Source organism: Myodes glareolus, chromosome 2, assembly GCF_982192425.1.
Source record: "Myodes glareolus chromosome 2, mMyoGla1.1, whole genome shotgun sequence".
NCBI classification, from domain to species: domain Eukaryota; kingdom Metazoa; phylum Chordata; class Mammalia; order Rodentia; family Cricetidae; genus Myodes; species Myodes glareolus.
Window position 1 is genome coordinate 106242852 of NC_142027.1, and position 27043 is coordinate 106269894.

The 27043-nt window shown below is 49.9% G+C and overlaps 1 protein-coding gene across 1 annotated transcript; it reads right to left on the reverse strand.

The window, feature by feature from the left end:
* Positions 1 to 21271: 21271 nt before the first annotated feature.
* On the reverse strand, positions 21272 to 24555 carry Foxl3 (forkhead box L3). The gene is made up of 3 exons (XM_048436713.3): positions 24449 to 24555; positions 23647 to 23815; positions 21272 to 23431 (listed from the first exon to the last, which is right to left on the reverse strand). Exons 1-3 carry the CDS (start codon positions 24553 to 24555, stop codon positions 23054 to 23056), a joined length of 654 nt encoding a protein of 217 aa, XP_048292670.1. The 3' UTR covers positions 21272 to 23053.
* Between the last annotated feature and the right edge of the window lie 2488 nt (positions 24556 to 27043).

A 27043-nucleotide genomic window follows, 5' to 3' on the forward strand; every position in this document is an offset into this window, starting at 1 on the left:
GGGGAGTTTCAAGCCAGCGTGGGTTACCTAGTAAGACTTGATCTAAAAAAAAAAAAAAAAAAAAAGCAGTGATGTAACTCGGTTGGTAAAGTACTTAGTAAGCATTCAGGAAGCCCTGGAGCCTTAATCCCAGCATTGGCACTGTGAGGCAGGAGAATCAGAAGTTTGAGGCCATTCTCAGTTACATAGCAAGTTTGTAGCCAGCCTGGGCAGCATGTGATCCAATCTCAAAAACAAAAACAAACAAATTAATAAGACAAAACAACAACAATAAAAAAAATCCATGTCATAAGCAGATACTTTTAGTCCCAGCATTGAAGGGACAGAGGCAGGATTGTAGATTTCTTTGTGAGGCTAACCTAGCTGGTCTGTATAGCAAGTTCTAGGCCAATCAGAGCTACCTAGTGAGACCCCGTCTTAAAAAAATTAATTAACTAGTTAAAATTAAAGTGACAAGACACAGGATGCTTCTGCTGCCCTGGGTTTATGTTGGGTGACCCGAAGACTGAGGGATCAATATCCTGGACTCAGACCCTTCAACCTGGACACAGAGTTGAGGGAAAGAGAGAACAGGCAAATGTCAGGGCCTGGAGGAAGCTGCAGAGATGGCCTTTCATTCTAGGCACCTGGTGGGTTTTTATTATGGGGGCTCCGGGGAGGGCATGGGGCATGGCTGAGCTCAAAGGTCCCCTGGCAGCGAGAAGGCTGGTGGGAGGGGACACACAACAGGTGCATGGCCTTGGTGAGCCCTGGGGTGAAAGGCCCAGGAGAGGCTGGAAGTGGCTTCATAGTTCATCGTAAAGGCCGGGGATTTGCAGGGAGTGGGAGCCAAGGAGGATTAGGGCCAACTGCCAGGTTTGAGTTGGAATCACCCACAGGTGTGATGGGATCCTAGCCAGGACACGGTTTAAATGGCCCTGTTTTTGAGCTTGGTGTTACATTCCACACATTATCTCAGTTACTAGGCATAAAAACCCAGGGCAAGGCAGTCCTTATCTCTTCCCGTGGCACGCTACCAGCTGTGTGAGTAAGACTTTATTGTCCCTGTTCAAGGCACAAGGAAGCAGGCTTGGAGGTGACAGGGTTGCTGTTTCTGCAGCAGCCAGGGGCAACAACAATGACTTCATCCCAGGTCACACAGCACAAGGGTGGGGTGTGTGCAGTTTCAGTATTAAGGTGCAACTCACCTGATGGGTGTCCGCCATTTCAAAGCGTGTAATCCGGCAACATTCAGTATATTCACGGCGTTACATAACCATCACCGCTACCTCACTCTAGAACGTCCACACGCCCTCCCAAAGGAAACTAGTGGGCTAAGGGGATGGCTCAGTCAGAAATGTGCTTCCCATGCAAGGGACCCGAGTTCAGTTCACAGTGTCTGTGTAAAGCCTTGTGTGGTGGCACACGTTTGTAATCCCAGCTCCGGGGAAGCACAGACAGGAGGATCCCTGCGGCTCTCTGGTCAGTCAGTCTAGTTCAGTGAGAGACCCTGTCTCAAGAAACGAAGGTGGTCAGTGTCCTGAGGAGCAGCACCTAAGGTTGACCTCTGACCTCCACATGAACCTACATTTGTGTACATGCATACACACGCACCACACACACATATGCATGCACATATACTCTCTTTTACACACACACACACACACACAACACACACACACACACACACACGAAACCACGTACTCTTCAGCAGTTATCTCGGCCCCTAATGGCCCCTGAGCCTGTGACTTTGACTTCTCTGGCTACATCATGTATGTTCACTTACCCAGTGCACGGCCCTTTGCACCCACAGAATGTTCCAAGGCTCACAGAGCACTTCTGTCTTGTGAAGGGGTGGCAGCCTGAAGTGTGGTGTCGCGTGCTATTTTGTTTTTATGCCACCTGTTGATGGGTGCTCAGGGATTCCTGGCGTTTGAACTCTTACATCGCTGCTCTGAACTTTGTTCATGGAGCATCCCCTAGTTTCAGTTCTTAGTGAGTGCGTGAGCATTGCGGATTAATCCTTTTTACACTGGGAATATATCACTCTCGCTGACCTAATAAAGAGTTGCCGATGGCTCGGCAGGAAGTGGTTAGGCGGGAGAGCCAAACCGAGAGGATGCTGAGAAGAGGAAGGCTGGGATCACAGGAGCGGCCACCCAGATGCAGAGGAAGCAAGAGACAAACATGCCGTGCTGAAAAAAGGCACCACCATGTGGCATAGCGGAGATAAGAAATATGGGTTCAGTTAAGAGATGAGAGCTAGTTAGTAACAAGCCTAACTTGTTATCAGCTGAGCATTTATAAGTAATAATAAGTCTCTGTGTGGTTATTTGGGAGTGACTGGTGGGACAGAAAACTCCACCTACATCTGAGAGTTTGAATTGGGGTGGGAAGACCATGTGTACAAGGTACGTGTTTAGCTGTTCTTCAAGCTTCCATGCGTCTTGCGAGCTTTAGGTTCTCTTCTTCCTCCACGTCCCATGCTGAGCTGTGACTGCCTACATGAGCAGCACGTGCCACTGTCCCCAGATTTTACAGAGTTCTGCCTGTGCAAATCCAGGTCCTCATGCTTACAAGGAAAGCCATCTTGCCAGACCCTGTTTTCAATTCTTTCGGGGTATACCCCTATAAGAGTTGCTGAGTTATCAGAGAATTTGTGTAAAGAGAGAGTGCACTTTTGTTTTCCGGCTGCCCGGACACGAATAAGCACACAAAAACTGTATTAATTACAGCACTGTTTGGCCAATGGCTCAGGTGGATTTCTAGCTAATTCTTACATCTTAAACGGACCCCATTTCTATTAGTCTATGTGTTGCTGCGCGGCTGTGGCATTACTTCATTTTTACATGTCTTGTTTCCTCAGTGGCTGACGGGCATTGGCTCGACTCTGTTTGAATTTCCCACCTGGCTTTACTCTGCGAAGTCATTGGCCAAAACAGCTTTATTCACCAACCAATAAAAGCAGCACATATACAGAGGACATTCCATATCCATTTCGGGTTAGCTTTTGCAGACAAGGCAAATATGTTTTCCAACGCAGTGATCCCAAGGCACATCCACCAACAGTGTAGAGTGTAACATGAGGGGCCGGCTTGTTGGGGTCTCTGTCCCGCCCGGTACCCCACAGCCGGCAAACCCCAAAGAAAAATCATGCACAAGACTCCATAAGATTATAAACTGATTGGCCCAATAGGTCAGGCTACTTATTAGTTCTTATGACTTATCTTAACCCATTATTCTGATCTATGTTAGCCACACGGGCTCAGCTGGGCAGCCTACATCTTGCCTCTTCGGTGGTCTGCGCAGGAGTCGCAGAGGGAGCTTCTGCTTCCAGGATATTCTCAGTCTCTTTTCTCCACCCCTACTTCCTGTCTGGCTTTCCCGCCTATACTGCCTGCCTGGCCAATCAGTGTTTTATTAAAATATGATTGACAGAATACAGATAATTCTCCCGCACCAGTAGAGGGTCTCAATTTCTTCACACCCTCACCACCCCTGTTGTGTTTATTAAAAAATTACACTCAGCCAGGTGGCAGTGGTGGCATACACCTTTCATCCAGCACTCAGGAGGCAGAGGCAGGGGGATCTCTGTGTGTTCAAGGCAAACCTGGTCTATAAAGCAAGTGCCGGGACAGCTAGGGCTGTCATACAGAGAAACCCTGTTTGGATAAAATAGTTACACTCATTTGTTTCTGTTGTGGACCAGCAGGGCATGCATTTGCCTTGGCAGTCATGTGAGACATATTATGAAAGTCCATTCTCTCTAACATGTGGGTCCTAGGAATTGAACTCAGATCATCAGCCTTGGCAGCAAGTGCCTTTACCCACAGAGCCATCCCCCTGATCCAGTTCCCTCCTTCCCCAGCAGTGGTTTTCAACCTTCCTAATACTGCATTCTTTAATAAAGTTCTTCATGTTATGGTGACCCCCCAACCATAAAATTACTTTTGTTGCTACTTCATAATGATAATTTTGCTACTGCTACAAATACGATAATTTTGCTACTGCTATGAATCATAATGTAAATATCTGATATGCACAATATCTGATATGCCACCCCAAAGTGGCCATGACCCACAACAAGTTGAGAAACACTGCCCTAAGGGATGTGAGGTAGTGTCTCATCATGGCTTTGATTTTTATTTCCTAATAACCAGTAGCCTGGACAGTCCTCATGAGCTTGTAAGTCATTTGTACATCTTCTTTGGAGAGACGTGTAGTCAAATCTTTTACCTGTTTTTATTGATTTTTTGCTTGTGTGGGGGGTATGTACATGTTTGTGGGCACTGATACATATGCACACATGTGTATACACACATGTGGAGGCCAAAGTGTCCTTCCTCACTTTGAGCATCCTTCCTCAAAAGATAGACTCTCTCTCACAAGACTTGAACTCATGGAATAGACTAGCCCAGCTGACCAATGAGCCCCAGGGACCCACTTGTCCCTTCCTCCCCAGAGCTGCAATTAAAAGTACATACTCCTGTTTTTCAAAAGCAAAAACAAACAAACTAAGAAAAATAAAAACCAAACCAAACAAAATCCCTTGGGTTTGGGGAACTGAACTCAGGTCCTCATGCCGGCAAAGCAAACAGTGACCCATCAAGCGGTTGCCCCGGCCCCCTTTGCCTGTTTGTAGAGGGAGTAATTTGTCTTCACCTGTTAGCTTTCTTTATCACCGAGACAAAACAACAGAGCACAGAAGCCGCTGAAGGGAGGGCCGTTTCGGGTCAGCTCAGACTTCCAGGGGACACAGGCCGCTATAGTGGGGAAGGCAGGACAGCTGTGGCAGCTCGTGTCTGCGGTGGTGGGAAGTTGCAACGTGGCCTGTACCAGTCAGAAAATGAGGAAGTAGAAGTTCCTGCCAGAAGCTGATTGGGCTGGAGGCGCATGCGTAATCAACAGCAGCAGCCTGAGAAACCATGATCTCTGGAAAGAGCCATTCTATGGCAAGTCCTTTGGGTTTTTTTTGGCTTGCTGCTGCTGTTGTTTTCCTGTTGCCACCCCCTAGAAGAAAACTTAGGGACAGGAAAGGGTGAAGGGAGCGCTGGGTGGCGTCTCCGAGACGCGCGTTCTTCTTTCTTACAGTTCTCAGCGCAGGACCCATTCCTAAGCTGCTTGCGCTTGCCTTACAACGTGGCTAAGCCTCCCTGCTGAGTCCTGATGTTTGTAATAACCTGGACTCTGAGTCTGGAGCTGGGTTTTCACGGCTAGGCCTGCACCAGAAGCAGAGAGGACATTAACTTCCAGTAGCTCCCACTACTGGCCCAGAAGAGTCCATGCTCTCATGGACTGCGGCCACATGGAGTGGCCTTGGACCCCAGCTTGGCCTCTCGTTGCTCCAAGATACAGACATAACTTTTGGCTTCTCTATCTGCCCTTGACCGGATAGGGTAGTCAGATGGACCTCCCAGGCTGGTTGGGAGCTCTTCCAAGATCAGGCAGGTCCCGGACCCAGGACACAGTAAGAGCTCAGTGACCAGGAAGGTCCCTGTGAACACAGAATGTTCCTAAACTCTCCTAGGGGGTGGGGAGTGGGGCAGACCAAACAGAGGGATGCACGCTAGGTGCATTCTGGGAAAGTCGAGATGTGCCTGCCTCTGGCATCTCTGGCTGCTAAGAGTTTGAGAAATGATCGGAGTGTGGTAAACAGGCTGGAATGTGCGGTAGATAGCTAGGGAGGAGAGCAGGGCAAAGCAGAATTACAGCCTGCATGCAGAAAAACAGGAAGAGTGTGCAGTAGTTCTGGTGGTTGCTTTGGGTATTTGGGATTGTGGACAAGTAGGGGGGACCATTTAAATTGGTCAAAGACCTCTGTGGGAGCAGATGTGTCTTTACTCCCTGGCATTGGGTCTGCTGTGCAGTGTGCCAGGCCATAGAATATCAGCACAGAATAGGGTGCTTCACAATGGAGCTCAGGCTTTTAAACCTCCGAAGCCAGCATAGAAAGGCCCTCCTGTGGGTGCTGCACCCCTGCAGGCTGAACTAACTCCATAAAACAAACAGACAAAAAGCTCCCACAGCTGGACCCTGCCCTGACAAACAAAGAATATTAACTCAACAAGCAGTGCAGGCTCTGAAATTAATTCAGTCCTGACCTGCTATTACTGCTCCAGACATTCAAAGAATGAATAAATGTGTGTGTACATTATTGTGTGTGTACATTATTGTGTGTGTACATTATTGTGTGTATACATTATTGTGTGCGTACATTATCGTATGTGTACATTATTGTGTGTGTGCACATAATTGTAGCAAGAGAACAATAAACTGAAGTTTTATTATTAAAAAATAAAATGATAAAATTTATTATTTAAAAATAATTTACTATTTAAAATAATAAAATTTATTATTTAAAAAGTTTAAACAAATATGTCATACTATTTACCTTTTTGTTATGTTAGGAATGGAACCTAGAGTCTAGCACTTCTCTCCTGAGCCACACCCCAGCCCCTCACTGGGGGATTCTAGGCAGGTGCTCTACCTCTATTCCACACCTCCAGCCAGCAGGGATGACTCAAGGGAGGCCTCTTCACCAAAAGCACACCGCACATGGGTGATGATTCATGAAAGTTGCAACCCTGATGCTCTCTGCACAGCATGAAGGCAACTCAGAGGTCAGACAGATCTCTGACAGCTCTGCAGATCAGAGTCTTCACCCACAGCAGTTGTTTATAAAGCTGGAGAGGGACCTTCAAGAATATTCAGAAAGAGCCACTGACAACAGAGTGAAACTGACTAGCATGTAGGGATTTCCAAAACATGCAGATGCCTTTGGAGTGTGCAAGGGAGCTGGCAGAGAAAGTCTTTGAGAATATAAAGATAGATCAATTTTCAGATTCGGTGGGAAAACTGGTAATAACAGAATGAAGATGTGCAATGAGCCCCAAGCATGAGAAACCGGAAGAAAACGACACTGAGGGCCCTCCCAACAAGACATCTAAAACAGACGAAAAGGCGATGTTATAAGCAGTCAAAGAAAAAGACATGCTCCATACAGAGGAGTAAAGGTGAGGAGAGCTACAGGGTTCTCAACAGCGTAGAGACAGGGAATTCTGCAGTCTGGGAAAGGAATCTGCAGGCTCATGAACACCACACTCAATCAGGGAAGACTGAAGGCTTGTACATCCTTCTAAGACCAGGAACCAGGCAGAGGTGTCCATTCTTGCATTCAACTTTAGGGTGGAAATTCTAGCTGATATGATAAAGCAAGAAATGAGCAGAAAGCAACCAGCTTGGGAAGTGAGATATAAAGACAAAAGACACAATTAAAATAGTCAGAAAGACTACTCACCCATGAAAAGAAACATCCACCAGACATGGCAGAACCTCAAAACCTACTGAGGAGTGAAAATGGCCTCATCCCCAAAACTAATACTGGATAGGATCTGACATAGATGATGAAGAAACCCTTGACAGCATTGTGTGACTTCAGGTGTGCTGAGCTGTTGGGGGTGTGAGGGGACCCTTTAGTCTCTGTCTTCATTTGGTTTGGGTCACTGTTTTAGTCACTTGCCCCATTACTGTAAAATAAAACACCTGTCCAAAGCAACTTGAGGAGAAAAGGTTTACTTGGCTCACAGTCTGAGGATTCACAGTCCTTCATGGCAGGGAAGGCGAGGCAGCAGGAGCAGGAGGTGGCTGGTCACATGGCATCCACAGTCAGGAAGCAGAGAGAGATGGGTGCAGGTACTCAGTCCCTGTGTTGGTTTGAATGAGGATGACCCCTACAGGCTCATATGTTTGAATACTTTGTCCACAGTGAGTAGAACTGTTTGGAGGGATTAGGGGGTGTGGCCTTGTTAGATGTTAGGTGTGTCACTGGGGGTTGTCTTTGCGGTTTCCAAAGCCTTTGGCTCCCTCTGAACAATGCAGCATTGGGGACCAAGCTTCAACACAAGAGTTTAGAGAACATCTCAAATTCAAACAATGATACAAATCACTTAAATCATTATTTTTTCAACTTCTTTTTTTTTTTTTTTAAAAAAATCTAACCATATTTGGTGAGGCTATAAATTTCCTTCTAGGTACAGCTTTGGCTGTAACCACACATTTTGCTGCACTGTGTCTTCAATATCTTTTAGAAAAACTACTTACAAGATTCCTTTTGATTTTCTCTGTGGATGGTGGACGGTTGGTCATGAAGTGCATATTTTCAGTCAGATGGGAGTTGCTCATTTTGAGATTAGTTCTATTGTATTTAGAGAATAGATCTTGACAGTAATCTTTGGAAGCATTTAGAGGCTTTCTATGATCCAACATATGTCAGTATGACAATGTTCTCTATAAATTTAAAGAAACCCTGGCTCTGGGTCCTGATACTCCAGGTCTTATGACAGTTATGAGTGCTGTTCCATCCCCTCTCTCCTCTGCCCATTCATTAGTTGAGAAGCCAATTAAAACCTCAGCTTAATGCTGGAGAAGACAGATGGCTCAGTGGGTGTCTTAGACAGAGTTACTATCACTGTGAAGAAATACCATGACCAAAAGCAACTTATGGGTGTATTTGGTTTGTTTATTCCAAGTCACAGTCCATTAAAGGAAGCTATAGTGGTACATTATTTGTATTTTAACAAACAAATCTTACTTGAAGATCAGAGGCAAAGCAAAAGCCACTAGAGGTCAGGTAATGGCGACACACACCTTTAATCCCAGGATTTGGGAGACAGAGGCAGATGGATTTCTGTGAATTCAAGGCCACCCTGGGCTACACAAGATCAATGCAGAAGCAAATCTAGGTGGTACCTTTAAGCCCAGTACTAGGGAGTCACACTTTTAACCCCAGCACTAGAGGGAATATAAAATGAGAGGAGAGAGAGGCTTAGACTGTTTAGTTTGAGATACCCAGCCTTGGCAGAGGTAAGACTTCTTTCTCTAGTGGCTTGGCTGACTTGCTTTTCTGGTTTTCGGACTGAACCCTAATTTCTGTCTCTGGGTTTTTAGTATTTGTGCTACAGGAAGCCAAGGCAGAAACTCAAATTGGGTAGGAACCTGGGGACAGGAGCAGATGCAGAGGCCATGAAGGGGTTCTGCTTACTGGCTTGCCCCCTATGTCTTATTCAGTCGACTTATAGAACCAGGAACCACAGCCCAGGAGTGGCCCCACTCACCAGAGCCTGGGCTCAGCCGGATGGAGGCATATTCTCAATTTAGGTTCCCTCCCTTCAAGAGACTCGAGCTTGTGCTGAGTTGACATGAAAGCAGCCAACACAGTGAGCAAATGACTGGTGCACAGGCTTGGGAGACCTAAGTTTGAGCTCCCAGAACCCCCTGTTAAAAAGGAAAGAAGTGGCCAGGTGGTGGTGGTGGTGGATGCCTTTAATCCCAGCACTTGGGAGGCAGAGGCAATTTCGGGAGGAAAGGGTTTATTTGTCTTACATGTCCCAATCACAGATGCTTATTGAGGGAAGTCTGGGGGTGGGGTGGGGGGAATTCAAGGCAGGAGCCTGGAGGCAGAAACTGATGGCTTGCTCTCCATGGCTTGTTCAACCTGCTTTTCCTTTCCTTTCCTTTCCTTTCCTTTCCTTTCCTTTCCTTTCCTTTCCTTTCCTTTCCTTTCCTTTCCTTTCCTTTCCTTTCCTTTCTCCTTCCCTCCCCTCCCCTTCCCTTCCCTTCCTTTCCCTTCCCTTCCCTCTCCTTTCTCCTCCTCCTCCTCCTCCTCCTCCTCCTCCTCCTCCTCCTCCTCCTCCTCCTCTTCTTCTTTTTTTTTCGAGACAGGGTTTCTCTATGTAGCCTTTGTTGTTGTCCTGGAACTTACTCTGTAGACCAGGCTGGCCTTGTACTCAGAGATCCTTCTGCCTCTTCCTCCTAGTGCTGGGATTAAAAGTGCGTGCCACCACCACCAGGCTGAGACTACTTTCTTACACATCTGAGGACCTCCTGCCCAAAGGTGGCCCACAGTGGGCTGGGCCATCCCACATCAATCATTAATCAAGAAAATACCCCACAGTCCTGACTACAGGATAACCTGATGGAAACAAGTCCTTAACTGAAGTGCCTCCTCCCAGATGACTCTAACTTGTGTCAAGTTGACAAAAAACTGTGGCATTACAGTCTGTATCAAATAGATAATGCAGTTGCTCTAGTGTTTTGCATGGTGTGTGTTCCTATCTTTTTATTTTAGCATTTTTATGTCCTTATAATTATATATACTTCATATAAGCAACATTTAACTTCCCCCGCCCCTCCCATGTGTGTGTGTGTGTGTGTGTTAGAGACTGGCCTCGAACTCACTTTGTAGCTGAGGATGACCTTGAACTTGGGATCCTCCTGGCTCGTGGCTCTACCTCCTGAGTGCTGGGATGACAGGTGGGCACAGCTATACTTTTGTTTGCTTAGTTCTGCAAGGAGCCCCAGGCTTCTTGAATAAAGGCGTTTGACAACCAGTCCAACAGCCATTGTTTCTTGGAGTTTCTCTGATTAAAGCTTAAGGTGACAAATGGTTCCCATAGTGATGGGAGGTGGGGCAGAGCTGGTTGGCCCCACCAGAGCTGGTTGGGGAGAAGGGTTGGTAAGACCCCTTCATCCTGAGTGTCAGAGAGCACCTGTGGTGTGGGAGAATTGTCTGTATCCTGTCAATCATGTTTTAAATAAACGCTGATTGGCCAGGCAGGAGGTGTAGGTGGGAAAACCAGACAGGAAGTGGAAATGATGCAAGGAGAGCAGGAGAATTCTGGGGAGGAGGAAGTTGATTTCTCCCACTCCTGCCCAGATCACTGAAGCAGCAGGATGTGAGCTGCCCCACTGAAAAAGGTACTGAGCCACATGGCTAATATAGATCAGAAAAATGGGTTAATCACGATGTGAGAGTTAGCCAGTAAGAAGCCTGACCTAACAGGCCAATCAGCTTTATAACTTACGGAGTCCTCTGTGGTATTTTCTTTTGGGGCTAAACAGCTGGCGGGGGCTGGACAGGACAAAAACACAAACAAGCAGGCCCGGCCCCCTCATGTTACAACCTGTCAAAGAAGAGCTCTGGTGGATGGAAGTTAAATTTGGGTGGCTTCCTGGAGGAGGTGGCCTTTGAGCGGAATCTTAGAGGTAGACTGGGGGAGGGGAAGTGTCCTCTGGAAGTGTCAGAGGACCCAGAAGGAAGGCTGACCTTGGGAAGCTCAGGATGAGCAGGTGTGGTCAGAGCTCTGGAGGTGGATGTGGCCACTTCTACCTGCTAACTGCTAAACAGTGCAGAATTATTTTAAACAAAGAATTGGTCAAACATGGTGGCAGTTCTTCAATCCTTAATTTATATGTTCAGTAGTCAGAGATGTTGGATGTCTTAGTGGTACGCTGTCATGACTGACTGGCTACGTGCATGCTCCGTGGGATTGCTGCGGTCCTGTGTGCACACATGCATACGGAAGTGGTGGCCCAGAGGTCAGTATCAATCATCTTCCTCTGTTGCTCTCCAACTTGCTTTATTTTCTTTTTAATTTTTAAATTTCATTTTAGGTATGTGATTGTTTCCCCTGCATGTTTGGATGTGCATCATCTGTGTGCATTACCTGAGGAGGCCAGAAGAGGGCATCAGATTCCCTGGAGCTAGAGTTACAGACTGCCGGGAGTGGCCATTTGGGTGCTGAGAATGAATCCAGGTTCTCTGGAAGAGCAGCCAGTGCTCTTAACCACTGAGCCATCTCTTTGGTCCCTCCACCTTACTTTCTGAGTTTCTCACTGAACCTGGAGCTCTTTAGTTGGGCGAGACTGGCTGGCCAGTGGGCCCCAAGATTCTCTTAGCTCCACTTCCCCAGTGCTAAGATTACAGACAGGAACCTCCATGCCTGGGTTTGGGGGTTTCTGGGGATTGTACTCAGGTCCTTGTGCTTGTGTGACAAATGCTTTATCCGATGAGCCATCCCACCGACTCCCACATTCATGACACGTTGAGCACATATGTATATGACTGTATGCACAGTCTCATGAGGTTCCATGCAAAAAGTTCTTTTCTATACTTTCCATAAGGAAAGGCTTGGGACCTCCTAAATCCTGGTGCTGGGGGGCCATACTCTCAGATGGAAGTAGCTTGTCTGCCTATATGGAGAAAGATCCTGGCCTCATGCGGAGTCCCTGCTGTGACCCAGGCAGGGGGCTGCATCTGAGGTCTCATCTTGGCCAGGCCCCGCGTGGCCTGGGTCTGCCCTGTCGTGTGAGCTGAGCCCAGCCTCGAGGATGCCTGTGGACCAGTTGTTCTCCTCTGGGCACTTGGAAAGTTCTCTGGGGTCCAGATGCTGTGCTTGTCTGCACCAACTGATTCCAGACCCAGCATCCTGCCCATAAATCCATCCCTGGCATGCACAGGACAGCTCAGTCCAGAGAGGAGGACCATCAATTCTGATGTGATTATGGACCATAAAGGAGCAAATGATGATTTCTTTCTGCAGTCTACTTTGGATCCCTGTGGGTGAGCCCCTCGCACAGCCCCCCACCCCAAATTACATCTCAATCAGTGTTAAAAGCCGCCTGACATTTCCCTGTGATTTATGTATTAACCTTTACAGCAAGCGCCCAGCGCTGATGGCTGTCAGCCAAGCGGGATAGCAACTCCAGGCCCTCCCTTGCTCCCCTACAACACCCCTGCTGAGAGGAGCCTCAAGGACAGGAACTCACAGGGTGACTCAGGCCAGCAAGGGGAAGTGTGAAGCCAAATACCGTGGGCAGTGCCTCCTGGGAGGTACCCAGGCTATAGATTCTGATATTCTTTAAGCCAGAGGGTCTCACCCTTCCTAAAGCTGTTACCCTTTAATACAGTTCCTCATGTTGTGGTGACCCCCAACCAAAAAATTATTTTTGTTGGTACATCATAACTGTAATCTTGCTGCTGTTATGAATTGTAATGTCAATATCTGATATACAGGATATCTGATACGTGGCTCCCAAAGGGGTTGTGACCCCTTCAACTTAAGTCTTGGGGTGAAGAAGATTGAAGAAACGGTCTCTATTTAGGGGCGTACCATCAGCTGGAAAGCCAATGGGCAGAGGATCACAACTGTGCACTCCAAAGCCAGAGTTGGGGTCCCCCAAACCCCACCATGTAGTACATCCCCACAGCAGGGCGCCACAGATCACACACCCGTCATCATTCACCTGGGCATACCACACCCACCCTCACTGTGTGCACCTCCAGCCTTGCTGGTGTGGTCACATGCAACTGCATATACCTGAGCCTCTGGTGCGGGGTGGGTGCTTGCACCTGGGTCTCCACACCCTGTCACAACGATTCCTAGCAGTGGAGAGGCCAGGAACATGGTCCCCAAACTGAGTTGTGTATGAGAAGCCTGAGAGGGATACCCTGACACCCGAAGATGGGTCCACACTGTGCCATTTCCAGGGGATTCTGATTCCATGACCTGGAGGCCTCACTTCCGGCATCACCTTGATCTGGACCCTCGGTATGACAGGGTGAGCCATCAGTCCTCCACTGGAGGCCTTTCTCTAGCCAAAGCCCTCACCATCGTCAGGCAAACGTTGAAACTTTGGCATAATGCCCCCGATTTTAAAGCTGCGGGTCGCGATGCCCTATGCAGTTGTGTAAATAGTATGGGGGAGGGTGTCCCATAAACTTTGGTGGCAAGGAAGATTTCGGAATAGTCACTGTATAGTGACCCACAGTTAACTCAGAAACAAGCACAGTGGGAACTTCAGAGTGCCGGACTCTGCTCACCCCTGCTGTAAGGAGTGACTTCGCTTCAGCCTTTTGGCTCTGAACACACAGCGCATGCTCTTTGCACTACACCTGCCACCATGCATACAACGCAATGAATGGGTGTGAGTGCTAGACTTCTTTTTGAATTTTAGATGTCTTTATTTTGTTATATGTGCATGAATGTTTGCCCGCATATGTGCATCATGTATATGTCTGTTGGTTCCCTTGGAACTGGGGTTAAGGATAACTGTCATCCACCATATGGGTGCAGGAAATGGAACCTGGGCAGGCTGAGACCCACCTGCCTCTGCCTCTGAGAGTGCTGGGATTAAAGCCATGTGCACCACCGCCTGGCCCCACAAGAGACTTTTAATGTTTTCCTTCCATCATTCCTCTGGCGCAAGTACCAAATTAGCATAACTTTGGATTAGTTCGTATTAGCATACGCCATTTTTAAAGCTCTCATTTGAGGTGCTTTCTTGAATCCCATTTAAAAACAAATACATTCAAGGAATTTTGACTTGGGGTGAAGACAGAATCTCCATCAATTTCTGAAATGGCCCTCAGTACACTTCTACCACCTTGTGCTCTTTATGTGTGTGACATGCCGTCCTCGGCACAGATGATTATACAATCAAAATAGGGCCAACTCTAAACAATGTTGAAGTCACTTCTGCATCTTGAAGTTTCAAATATTCCCCTCAAGATTTTATGTAAAAATAAACAAACATAGTTGGATATGGTGGCACACTCTCTTAAATTAACCCCAGCACTCGGGGAACAGTTTATTTTTTTTAACAGGATTTTCCAGTGTAGTCCCAGACCCCAATCCACCCAGTAGAAAAGCCTCTTTCCCCATCCTTACAGTAGAAGCCCTAGGACTGGAGATCTAGTCTGCTGCTTTGGGGTCATGTGACTATCAGGTCATGTGATCACCTTTAAACCAATCTGTGTATGTGTGTGTGAGGGGGGGACACATGACAGATCAATCAGGGTGGTTATGTGCCAGTCAAGAATGGAGATGGGTGGGATTGGCCTGGGACGGTTGTCATAGAGGCTGGCAAAGCTATGTGACATCTGGCTTTAGTGTTGTGGCCAAAGCAGACCCTCCTTAGAAGTTAATTCAGAAGAGCAGGTGACAGGAGTGAGTCCTCCAGGAATGGGACTGTCCCTCTGGCCCTAGCACACGCGTCACTCTGTTTCAGGGGAAGAGGCCCTGGGGCCCAGGCACAAAAGTGCCAAAATAAAATGTCTGCTGGGGTCATTGAACCGGTGTCTACTGGGCAAAGCAGCCAGGAGAGATGTGGGCCTGGAGGACACGACCCAGAGATAACTGAAACCATTTCTTCCACCTACAGAGTGGGTAGAGGGGCTAGGAGGTTGGTGTGTCCTCCCCAATGATTGATTGGCCAACTGTTCTACCCTTGACAGACTTCAGTTTCCTTAGCAGCAGTGTGGGGATAGACCTGTCTTCCTTTTGCCTCAGAGTCAAGTGTGAGAGCTGAAAATTCCATGTGCTTCAAAGTTGGAGGACATATTTAGGTGGGCTGAGGTCTGGTGGAATGCTGAGGTGTCAAGGGCAAGGAACTGGGGTGCAAAACAGGCCTCCCCTAGGCAGCTGACGGGTCAATCATAAGGACTAGCATGGCTCCTAGTCTAGCCTGGAGCAGCTGTGGGCCTTGACACAGCCTTGGGGTGCTCTCCTGACCTAGGTTCCGACCAATTCCTACCTCAAGGGTCCCTTCACCTCTGGACTGTGAGCTGACAGGGGACAGCAGGAGCCTGGAGATCCTTGGCCAACATCTGTCCCAGTCAGTTTATCTAAACAGAAAACTGAGAAATCATTCCAGACGTCTCAGAAGCTCTGGGCACATGTGGTGCGTTCTGCCTTCGTGTCTGGAAACACTGACCCACATCTGTGAGCCCAGGGCTTTCTAGGGGAAGCACGTTCCAGCACCTACCCTGCGTTGGGACAGACTAGGTCCAGGAAGTCCGGATGGCAAGGATGTAGAGTCTGGGGCAATTTGTTCCTGGTGGCTCCTTCTCTGATGTTAGCCTGTGTCCTATGTGACCTGGGTGGATGGTGGCAGGAATCCTGGAGCCGACATGAACTGTGCAAATCCCTCGCCTGGATCTACAAGTCCCTGGGCAGCTCTCCATCCCTCTGGAGACAATGAAATGTCCTGCTTACTACAGTTGCTCTTCACTGCCTGGCCTGGGCTGGAAGCTCCGCGCTGCCCCAGGCCACAGAGGCCTGGACAGAGAAGGATGTGTCCCTGCACTTAAGAGCCACAGGGGTGTTTATGAGGCCAAGCCGAGGAGGAAGGCATTACAACAAGGGATTACATGTGTGAGGGCAGGAGGCGTGACCGCAGCAGGTCAGAGAGAGCCAGCAGCCTACCCCGGACCAGACACCATCTGAACATGCAGGCAGGGCCAGCATCCTATCTCTGCCATACATATTTCAAATGTCACATGCTGGGCCTCTAGTCTGTGCTCATATGTGTTGCCTATAGTGTGTGTGTGTATACACATGGGTGCAGGTGTATGTTGTACACGTTGTTGCTGTGTGCACATAGGTGTATGCTGTCATGCCTCCTCTCCTCACACATGTTGTAATGCCTTCCTCCTCTGCTTGGCCTCATAAACACTCCTTGGCTCTTAAGCCCAGGCCCCTGTAGCCTGCAGCAGGGCAGAGTGTAGCTGTACACTTCTGTGTTCACTGGTATACATGCCTGCACACGTGTGTCCACACAGGTGTGTCCAAGCGTGTGAAGCTGCGTGCTTGCATCCGTGCACAGGTACATGAATCTGCATGTGGCCTGTCCTTGCACTCCAGCTGTGCATGCAGATGCATGCAGGTGCATACAGAGAGTTGCATAGAGAGAGCAGCAGAGCCCAGAAAGCACTTGCTGACTGGGGACAAGAGGAGGTGTTGGCCTGGATGGGAGAGAGCATAGATCTCTTTCTTCCACTTGGATGCAGGTAGGCCGGGCACGTGGAGGCCAGACTGCTGTAAGCCTCAGCTTCCCCTGTCTGAGGAGACCAGTCACTCAGGGTGCTAGGTAAGGTCCCCACACAAGGGGCCTTCACACTTGAGAATGCTCTCAGCCCCGTATGCCCCTGGCAGCTGCTGTCTGCAGCCTGACTTTTGTTGTGTCATGAACCTTCCAGGAAGGCCTTCTGGGCTTCTTGCTGGAACTCTTAGGTTCCTGTAGTGATCCCCCCACACCCAGTGCCCAGCTCTTCTTCCAGCTGTGCCTTCTACTCAGGGTTCAGCCATCTCCTGGCATGTACAGAGCCTCGGTGGCTGCCCTTGCCTCCCAAGTTCAGAGGTCACCCTGGACAGGAAAGAGCTATCTTGCCTACCCAATTTCCTGTCATGGAAGCAAAGCTTCCCAGTCCCTTCCTGCCACTCTCATCAACTTCTAAACCAGAGATTTGGAAGAGGGGAGACGCTGGTGCTGATGTGCCCCGAAAGGTAGGGTTGTCTTTAGTAGGGCCTCTCCCACCAGCTCAGGAATGGTAAGAAACCCTAGATGATGGTATAGTGGTCTCCAAAACACTGTAGTACATCCCTTGCTCCTTGGATCAGGGTGGATACAGCCCCATCAACACTTACAGACAAAGCCTGGGAGTTGGGAACTCAGCTCAGTGACACAATACTTGCCTAGCAGGTGTGATGCTCTGGATTCCATTCTGAGGGCAGGTGGGCACGGGGGGGGCACAGAAAGACTCTGAAGTTGGGTGTGGTATACACACCTGTACTGCCAGTATTTGAGAGGCCAAGGCAGGAAGGTCCCAAGTTCAAAGCCACTTCTGTCTCAAAGGTAAGTGTAAGCCTAGCTATGATGTCAACTCTCTGGAGGCTGAGACAGCATTGCCTCAAATGAGAGGCCAGCCTGGACTACACAGAGAGTTCCAGTGACAGAACCCAGGACATGGCAGATGCCCCAAGCTGGGCTACCCTTGGCCAGTGATGCCTCTTGGTCACCTGGATTCAACACAGAGCACAGGGCCCAGCTGAATAAAGTCCTGACATTCCCGTTCAATTTCCTTTCCTCTTGAGAAATGGCAGCGCCATGTGACCTCTCTCTGTGTTTATTATAAATCTAATACCCCGTGTTTCAGTTCAGTGAACGCACATCGTATTTGGAACCTGGGTTTGAAGTCGCCTAAAGCTGGCCTGAATGTAATTGTACCGGTGCATACAAGATCCTGTTAATTTCTGTCGGGCCCCATGTGCTCCGCACTGGTTTGGGGATTGTCCCTTCTGCACAGTGGAGCGTGAGGACCAGGCACTTTTTGCCCAGGATGTGACTGGCATTTTGTGCAGAATGAAAATGAAAATGTAATTTTGTAACTGTTCACAGATTGTTAGTTTGAACAACAACAACAACAACAATAAAAAAATCATATCACAGATCACAGGCCAAGCACTTTCCTTTCCTTTCCTTCCCTCCCTCCCTCCCTCCCTCCCTCCTTCCTTTCCTTTTTTCCTTCCTTTCTCTTTTTTGATGTAACTCCTCCTGAGAGGTGGGTGGGCTCTGGTGATGTCCCACTAGAAGACAGTCCTTCACTGATATCCTACTAGAAGGGACCCCCACCGCACCCCAACATCAGCAGCTCAGCAGCTGAGTCACAGTGATCACCCTATCCCTGGAGGAGTACTTCAGCTAGTAGATAGTCTACTTAAAGAATATTGCATTCACTTATTTTATGTGTTTATGTGTATCTGAGTAGACGCGTGAGGGTATACATGTGTCACAGAGTGCACAGAGGTCAAGGGACAACATTTAGGAACTGATGCTTTCCTTCCACTCTGTGGTTTCTGGGGATGAAATGCAGGTAGTCAGACTTGGTAGCAAGCACCTTTACCCACTGAGCCATCTCAATGGGTTTTTGCTTTGTTTTTGAGATAAGATTTTATTATAGCCCTGTTCAGCCTGGGACTCACTATGTACACCGGGCTGGCCTGGACCTCCCTTAGAGCCACCTCTGCCTCCCAAGTGCTGGGATTAAAGGGTGTGCACCACCAAGCACAGCCATATGTTTCTCTTTGATTATGCAAATGCATGCTCATCTGTGTGTGGATATGGGTGTAAGTGCAGGTGCTCGTGGAGGGCAGAGGAAGGTGTCAGGTTCCCTGGGACTGGAGTTACAGGTGGTTGTGAGCCACTTAATGCAGGTGCTGGGAACTCGGGTCCTCTAGAAAATCAGTGCATGAGAGCCATCTCTCCAGCTCAGTAGTCAGTATTTCTAACTCCAGTTTAAAGCATCCTTGAGCAGAGACTCTCAGAGCAGTGCCAGGCAGAGAGAAAGCTTGGCACACACTGGACGCTGCTGCTGTGATTTGGAGACCTGTCTGCCTGTCCCTCAATCACGTGGCTGGGTTTCCAGGCTCCTGCAGATGGCTGATGCCTCCCTCACTGCCCTTTCTCCCAGCTAGTGTGCTGGATGTAGTACCCAGTTCTGCAAGCAGTGGCTGTCCAGCATTCCTACCCTAGGGTGGCCCTGTCGCCACACAGCTGACCAGATGGCCTTGCTCTGTAGTAGCTTTTCTTACAGACCCTCAGCCTGACAAGGAGGGACACCTTCCGCCTCTCTCCAGTCCAGCCACGGCCTTCTCTGTTCCCCAGAAGACCTTTGATGGCTCCCACAAACTGGGAGACACAGATCAGATGCCCTAGGAATGTACCCTAACATCCGCTCAAAGGCCAGAATATCCAGCTACAGGAGCTTATTTCTCAGATTCGAGTTAGTAAACGCTCTGCATGGGGCAGACTAGTAGACTTCAGCAGAATCTGGAACGCCGTCCACTGGTAGAGTCAGTGGCTGGTAGATGGGGTGGGGCAACCTTCCAGCATGATTGGAGTCAGACAAAGATGGACCTGACATTGGGAGGGACACAGGACTGCCACCGTCCCATGATACCTATTTTCATTTTGACACTTTGGAGAAAAACAGGCTCCAGACTGTGTTCTAAGCCTAGAATGCTTGAGATCTCCCAGGACCCTGGCTTTGAGATGAGCATGTTCTAGTCTGGACCTTATAGCCCAGGCCTGCCCTTGGTGGGGATGGGGTGGGGTGGGGGATGGGGTGGGTTCCTTGTAGTGTTATAACTTAGGAGGTGGGAGAGAATCTGTCTTTGGTGAGGAAACTGAGGCGGGGGTGGGGGGAGCCTGAGAACAGGAGGCTACTGCAGACCATTCCAAAAAGTTGAGATACAGTCACAGGCAGATGGCGGATGAAAACACCCTTTTCTCTCGGTCTGCCTCAGGTGCCCTAGGGATACTGCCAGGCAACCTATGTGAGGAATAGGGAGTGGCTTCCAGAAAGTGAGGGGTCCAAGAGAGCGATGGGGAAGCTACTCAATCCTCATCCCAAGATTCAGTCCTTCCCCAGTCTCCTTCTCAATCCCAGCTACCAGCATTGCAGAGAAGAATGGATGTAGAAAGATGGAAGCCAGAGTGTAAGCGGGACAGCTCTGGCGGAAATGCAGGAGGTGTAGTCCCAAGGTTAGAGAAGGGCCAGTTTGAACTGGGGCAAGCTGGGATATATTGCTATGCCTCCCTGTAGCCACATTTGCTATTGGATCTACTCTGCAAGCCCCAAATCCTTTTCAGTTAGGGCTGGGCTCCCATAAGCTTGCCTTTTCTTAGGGTCTCAGCTTTTGGCAGTGCCCCGTTCTCCTGTAGCGCATGCTGGTGGCTATACCAGCGTGGAATATTTGCTACATTGACTTGTCAACAACCTAGGAGGCTGGCTGTACCTGGTGGGAAAGGAACCCAAAGGTACATTCTGCCTTGTGGGAACTGGCTCTCCTTCACTGTCGTCTCGGGAGGTCACTGGGCCTCCCGCCAGATCCCACATGGAGGGCTACAGTCTGAATTAGGTCTTCTGCCCTCTGTAGCTGACTGCGCTCCCTTCACTTTCTTCTGGAGCTGCAGAGATTTGTAGTACAGCCTAGGAACTTAGGCTGGGACCCAGGTAACTCATGTATATTACCCCCCTCTCCGAACTTGCACTTGGCAGCACCTCCCAACTTTGTTAATGGAAACCTACTGATCCGTGACACGCATGTGGCAGACATCTGCTCGGGGTAATGCGCTGGTAATGTACGTATCGATGATCAATCTGCGGATTTGCAAGAGCGGCATAAAGTATTTAATTATAATCACATTGGGTGAGTCTGCGTGGTGGCAGCGACATTTGAATAGGTCACGGCCAGCCCTCACCCCTGTTGTGTTATCGGTATTAAATGCCACTCACTCCTGACGTCGCGGGCTATCACGCCCTGGCAAACTGGAAATGTCCCTTTGCTTCTAAGAACATGATTGATAGCCTCTGCAAAGTGACCGCCAAACCTCAAGGTGCACCAGCCTCACCTGGCACCGTCCTCACCTCTCCCATCTGTGGCTGCGGACAGCATTTGGCAGTGAACCTGTGTGCAGAGGGATTGAGTCTCCCTAAGCTTCTCAGTCTTGCTCAGGGCAAGGGGTTTTTGGTTTCAAATTAGACTTTGCTAACTCGAACAAACTCTCAGAAGCAAGCAAACAAGCACCCAAAAGATGAAATGCAACTTCTATTTATTCAGTTGGTAGCAGAAAAAAAAAAAGATGTATCTTCGGACACTGTCTGAACCAACTCTGATGTGTGTACCATCTGTGTTCCACGTCATCATGAGTTAATGCTTTTAGCAGGCCCAATAGACAGGTACACAAAACAAGGGCACAGACAGAAGCATGATCACAGTGCACGTGTGCGCACACACACACACCCGCACAGGCACAGGCACATTTACACCCCTGACAGCATAGACAAGCTAGGGCAGAGGAGGAAGCCTGCGTGGAGCAGGCACCGGTCTGAGAGCCATGTTAGGCCTGGCCATAACATGGCAGAGCCCACAAGCATGATAGACGTGTGGGTGGGATCAGCCGAGTTCTGGAAACTCTCAGGTGGTATTGCAAAGGGGCAGGGCGCTGCACCTTTGGCTAGGGCTTTGGAGGAGGGCTCCCTCTCTTCTTGCTGGACTGGGGTGGGAAACAACTTCTAGGCAGAGGCTGGTGCTCAGCAGGGGCTGGAAGTCAGAGAGTAAGAATACTCCCTTTAGGAGGTATGCTGCAGAGCCTGGAACCCCTTCTCTTTTCCCTAGCCAGTAAGGACTCTATGGGAGCAAAGGGATTACTCCATCAGTAGCTAGGCCTAAGAACCCTCTCCTGTGACTCCATCCTGCTTCTGCCCACCTTTCTTCTCCTGCAGCTCAGTTTTAAGCTAAAGTGGGGATTGCCATTCTCAATCGAGACAGCTCACTTAGTTGGGGAATAATTTTGTCATTCAAGGAAATAGTCATAGAACACATGAGATTGCTAACATTCAAATTAAGTCACAGCAAACTGTTAATGCTGGAAAAAAAGGGGGATTGGTAAAAAATGGGAACAGTGGGCGCATAGTTTCATTGTGCCTAATTGTGTTTCTTCAACTGCCCGTCTCAAAGGCAATAAAATCATTTACATTTCAGATGGAGTACGCTTCCACTCCTGTCTCGAGCACACCACTGTGTAGTTTGGTGGTACTGTCCCCTGCTAGAATCCTGCATGCAAGGAAGCCGGTAGGAGCTGAAAAGAATCAGGAGAACGTTCCCCTCCTCCTCCACTCCCCTCCATTCTTCCTCTCTTCCCTGTATAGAAATTACATGCCACTTCAATCTTTAAAAGTTCTTTTTATTCTGAAGCAAGATCTCATTAATTTTGCCCAGGTGGGCCCTGAGTCCTTCTCCCTCAGCCTCCTAAGTGTTGGGATGACAGGCCTGTGCCTTCCTTCATGCCTGGTCCGGGGGCACCTTTCTGCTGCGAACACAGGCTATTTCTGCTTGTGTCCCTCATGGCTGGACAATCATTGGAAGCCTGGGGGTAAATAATAGCCACAGGATAGAGTAACATCTGTCTCCACTGTTCTAAACCTCATTATTTTCAGCTGCAGGGAAGGCCTTAACCAGCTTCACGAATAAGTTACTAAGCACACTTTAACTTTGGAATGGGGATGTCTACAAAGCCACTTGTCACACGACTGAGGACAAGATGCTACCTGATCCCAGGAGCCTCGCGTGATTTTACAGAGTGATGTAGGGGCTGTTGGTTCAGTGAGTCCACAGCAAATCCAGAAGTGGGGCCAAATCCGAGCCAGGTTTTCCTGGGAGAGAACTGTTTTTATTCTTTATAAAGTCACAACATCACTATAAATACCTTTTATAAGGAGATCTCCAGATCTTTCCTCCAAATGGAGAGCTGAGTACCCCGGGGCAGTCTGGGAAGAAGTATGTAGATGAGGCAGCGTCCAGGGTTCTTGATTCAAGATGCCTGGTTCAAGTCCTGCCTTCAGGGGAGGATCAGGCCCAAGTCCTCAACTGACTGCAAAACTCCAGGGGACATCTCATGCTGCCCAAAAATGGAAGCTCATTTGCTGGGGCTCCAGCGCCGCCGGATACCTGGCTTCCAGCGAGTGACAGGGCGTTCTGAGAGCAGGGAAAGGGTCCGGGGAAGAGAGGATGTAGTCAATGCTGAATTTGATGTCTCTGTGTGTGGCAGGGCTGACCCGGTCCTCCGGATCTGGAACTCGCGCACTATCAGAGCCCGTTGACCCGCGCGCTGCTGGCTCAAGGGGACCCGGGGGCCCCTCGCGCTTGGGGCCGCGTCGCCTGCGCCGCCGACGGAAGTTGCCATTCTCGAAAAGGTCTAAGAGGGACTCGCAGCCGCCCGCGAACGTCCAGTAGTTGCCTTTACCCTTATCGTGGCCCTCGGTCCGTGGCACCTGCGGGAGTGTGGGGCTCAGCGAGTGTCCCCAAGCCTGGGGCAGCACGCGCCTCTGGCAAGGGCATTGCGGGCCCCCCCCCCCCCCGCGGGGATCTGCTAACAAGGAACTTGCTTCTGTGTGGGTGGTGACACCCCTCCCCCTTCCCCGTCACCAAAGATGACTGGGGACACTCGGGGGTCCAGTGCGAGCGGCGGGAAGGGGGAGGGGCTCACCTTGACGAAGCAGCTGTTGAGCGACAGGTTGTGGCGGATGGAGTTCTGCCAGGCGCGCTGGTTGGCGCGGTAGTAGGGGAACTTGCGCATGATGAAGTCGTAGATGCCGGACAGGGTCACGCGGCCTGCGGGGCTCTGCTGGATGGCCATGGCAATCAGCGCGATGTAGCTGCGACAGGGGTGCCAGACAGAGGGGCTGCATCAGGCGGGGTGGCGCGCTGAAACCGCAGAAGCGCTGGTGAACTCCGACCTGCCCTGGGACTGGCCGAAACCCTTGAGACTAGATGGACACCCCCCACTCTCCAAGGACCTGCCAGAGCTCAGCAGGCAGGCAGAAGCTTCTACCGAATCTCTGAAGCCCTCTAAGATCCTTTGGAGTTTCCCGGACCTCCTGAAGCCCCCCAAGACCCTCTTGAACCCCCGAGACCCTCTGAACACGGAGACTCTGGAACCCCTGAATCTCTCTGAAATCTCCAATACCTTCTAGACTCTGCAGGACCCTTTAAAGCTGCCAGGGGCCTTTCAGCACCCTCCCCCCCAGGATTCCAGCTGGAGTGTTGGGGTGCAGAAGAAGCTGTCGTTTGATAATTTCCTCGCTGTTTCCCACTTCTGCCCAGACCCCACTAGCCTGCTCAGATCTTGGTGGACCCCCCACTGACTGTCTCCAGAGTGCACTGGAACGTGCGCTTCTTCCTCAAAGACGGGAATAAGGATGAAATCCCACCTCCCCTAGTCTGGGTCAGGTGCGGATGACCCAGACCTCTACCGCTCCTGTGGGTCCTGTCACCTGCCCCGGGGTCACCTGTACGCTGGCCTTGTGAGCCGTTTTTCCTCGTCGGAGCTGCCGGCAGGGTAGTCATCGGCGTCGTCATTGAAGCAGTTATAGGGGTACTGCGAACTGTCAAACATCGTGGTCACCGTGTGTTGGTCCACCCTGGCGCCGCCGTCGTGGGCCCGGCACTACTTTCCCTTTACTGGGCCAACAGCATCTGCATGCAGGACGCGGGGAGCCTGGGCTTCTGGGGTCCCCGCCCGCTCCGCCTGGTTCTCTGGCGTCCAATCCCAGTGCGGGGGTTGTCCCCAGCCACCACAGAGTGGGGAGCGCAGCGGGGGGCGTCACCACCTTCTGACCCGCCAGCAAGGAAGGCCTGGAGGGTGATCTGGCCCCACAGGCAGGACGACCCTTCTCTGTTCTCCCCTGAGGCCAGCCCTGTGCCTGTTGCACAGCCCACGAAGTCCCCATTCGCAGACTCTGGCCTCATTGCTGCACCCACAGCTAGAGGTGATGGAGGCCAGCCCTAGGGAGCTGATCTGCTCCTCTTCCATAGGACATAGGCTGGCTGCTTCCAACTCCAGGACACAGAGCCTGGTCCAGGCACCTGGGAGCCCCTGCCCCATCCTGGCTTCCTGTTTCCCCATTGCACCAGGTAGATGATGACTCTAAAGCCCAGGATTTCTCCCCAAATCCTGGGCTCTCCTCCCACTGCCCATCCCTGCCTAGAAGTAGCTTTCCATGGGTGCTCTGGGTAGCCTGGGACCGCAGCGATTCTTCCGAGCCTTTGACTGGCTCTCTGGTCCTGGGAGTGGTAAAGTGCCTGCCTAGGCAGGGGACATCTGAGTCAGAGACCGGAAACCATGGTGAGGTAGAATGTTTTGGGGGGACCCTTGTCATTCCAGCGACTTCTTGCTAATAATTCACAGAAGTCAGACTAGGAGCCATGTGTGTGAACCCAGAGAGATAAGAGGCCAGGGCTAGCCTTGGAAAAATTTCCCCTTCAGTGCAGCACCTTCAGGGCTGCTTCCATTGATGGGGCCTAGTGCTACCTCTCTTATTGTAAGGAATGAAGTCCTCTTTGGAGAAGCTTCTGTGCAGCAAGTCAGGTTTCTTAGTGCCTCGGTGGCACGGCTACTGTCCCAGTCCAAGCCACCATACTCGGGAACAGGATTCAAGCATTTTGGGAAGTAAAGTGCATAGCCCCTCTGTGAAACAATCTGGCCATTAAAAATATTAAACATGTAGTCAGTATTGGTGGCATAGGACTATAATCCTGACCAAGGCAGGAGGACCTTGTACTTCAGGTCAGCCTGCACTATAAAGAGAGGAAACAAAACCCCACATAAGCACATGATTGCCATAGGACCCATATATCCATAATACACCTTTACACAAGTCAGACAGAAACCTGAGATCGGCCCCATATGCTTGGAGAAGCTTTACTGGAAACGTCTGGTTGGATACACACCTCTTAGCAGGTGTGTGGTCAAGTCAACTATGTGGCGTCTATGCTGCAGACAGGTACTACACAGGCAGTAAAAATGGAGGGAACTCTGGGTGTATGCAATAATCCGGTTGAACCCCCGATGGAGCAGAAAAGCCAATCTCAGACGTTTACCCTCCTTCTAGTCTGACCTGCAGGACATCCGAGAGTCCAGGGAGAGGCAGCAAGGCCTTAGGACTCTGTTTCAGTGATGGCAAGGCTCACCCATAACCCAGCGAAGAGATCAGGCTGCTTTCCAAAGGGAGGAGCAGAAGGATACATTGTGAGGAGGGCGGATGGGATGGATAGCGCTGGGCAGCCATCTTTGCTTTATGAGGGGAGCAGGTGGATAAGATGGTAATACAATACCGCCGTAGAGGTTTGCGGGGGTGACAGGAAGGGTGGCAGGGAGTGAAGGAAGAGGGGGAATCTTCTGTATGACATGAACCTACAGACCCAGACTGCGAGACACACACAGGGCGATTTGCCAACAACTGAACGGCATCAGATGGAGGTGCTGATCTTCCGTCAGACGTGAAACTTGCCCGTGTTCTCTCCCACCCTGTGGCTGTCACGTGCTTCACAGTGTCCCTTGAGGGCTCTAATCTGTTTTGATTTTGACAAAACCCTATTGGCTTATTTTTCCCTGCTTTGCTGGAGCCTTGCCACTGAATGCAAAGCCAAGATTTCCTTCAGTATCTTCTGTTGAGCGCTGTACATACTAAGCTGTCGACAAGGGTGGCAGCTGGCCTGTGTCATAGTGTGATGAACCCCTGAGGATGTCAGTGGAGAGAAACCAGTGTGACCCACAAAAGTTCCAGCTTAACTCGCGGTGCCTGGACCGGGCAAATGCAGTTAGAAAAGAGATTGTGCGCTTGGGCCGGAGATGGTGATGGTGCAGTTTTTACAGCACAATGGGACATAGCACTGTGACTATATTAATACTGCTGAGCGGCACACTGAAAGATGGTCAAAATGGAAGATATCACTTATGTCTCATGCCAACCAATATGTTTAAGTGACGGGCTGGGAGAGTGGCACAAAGCCCTCAGTTCCATCCCCAGTATCCGGTGTGGGAGTGTATGCAGGTAATCTTAGCATTCAGGAGACAGTTCAAGGTCACCTCACTTACACAGTGA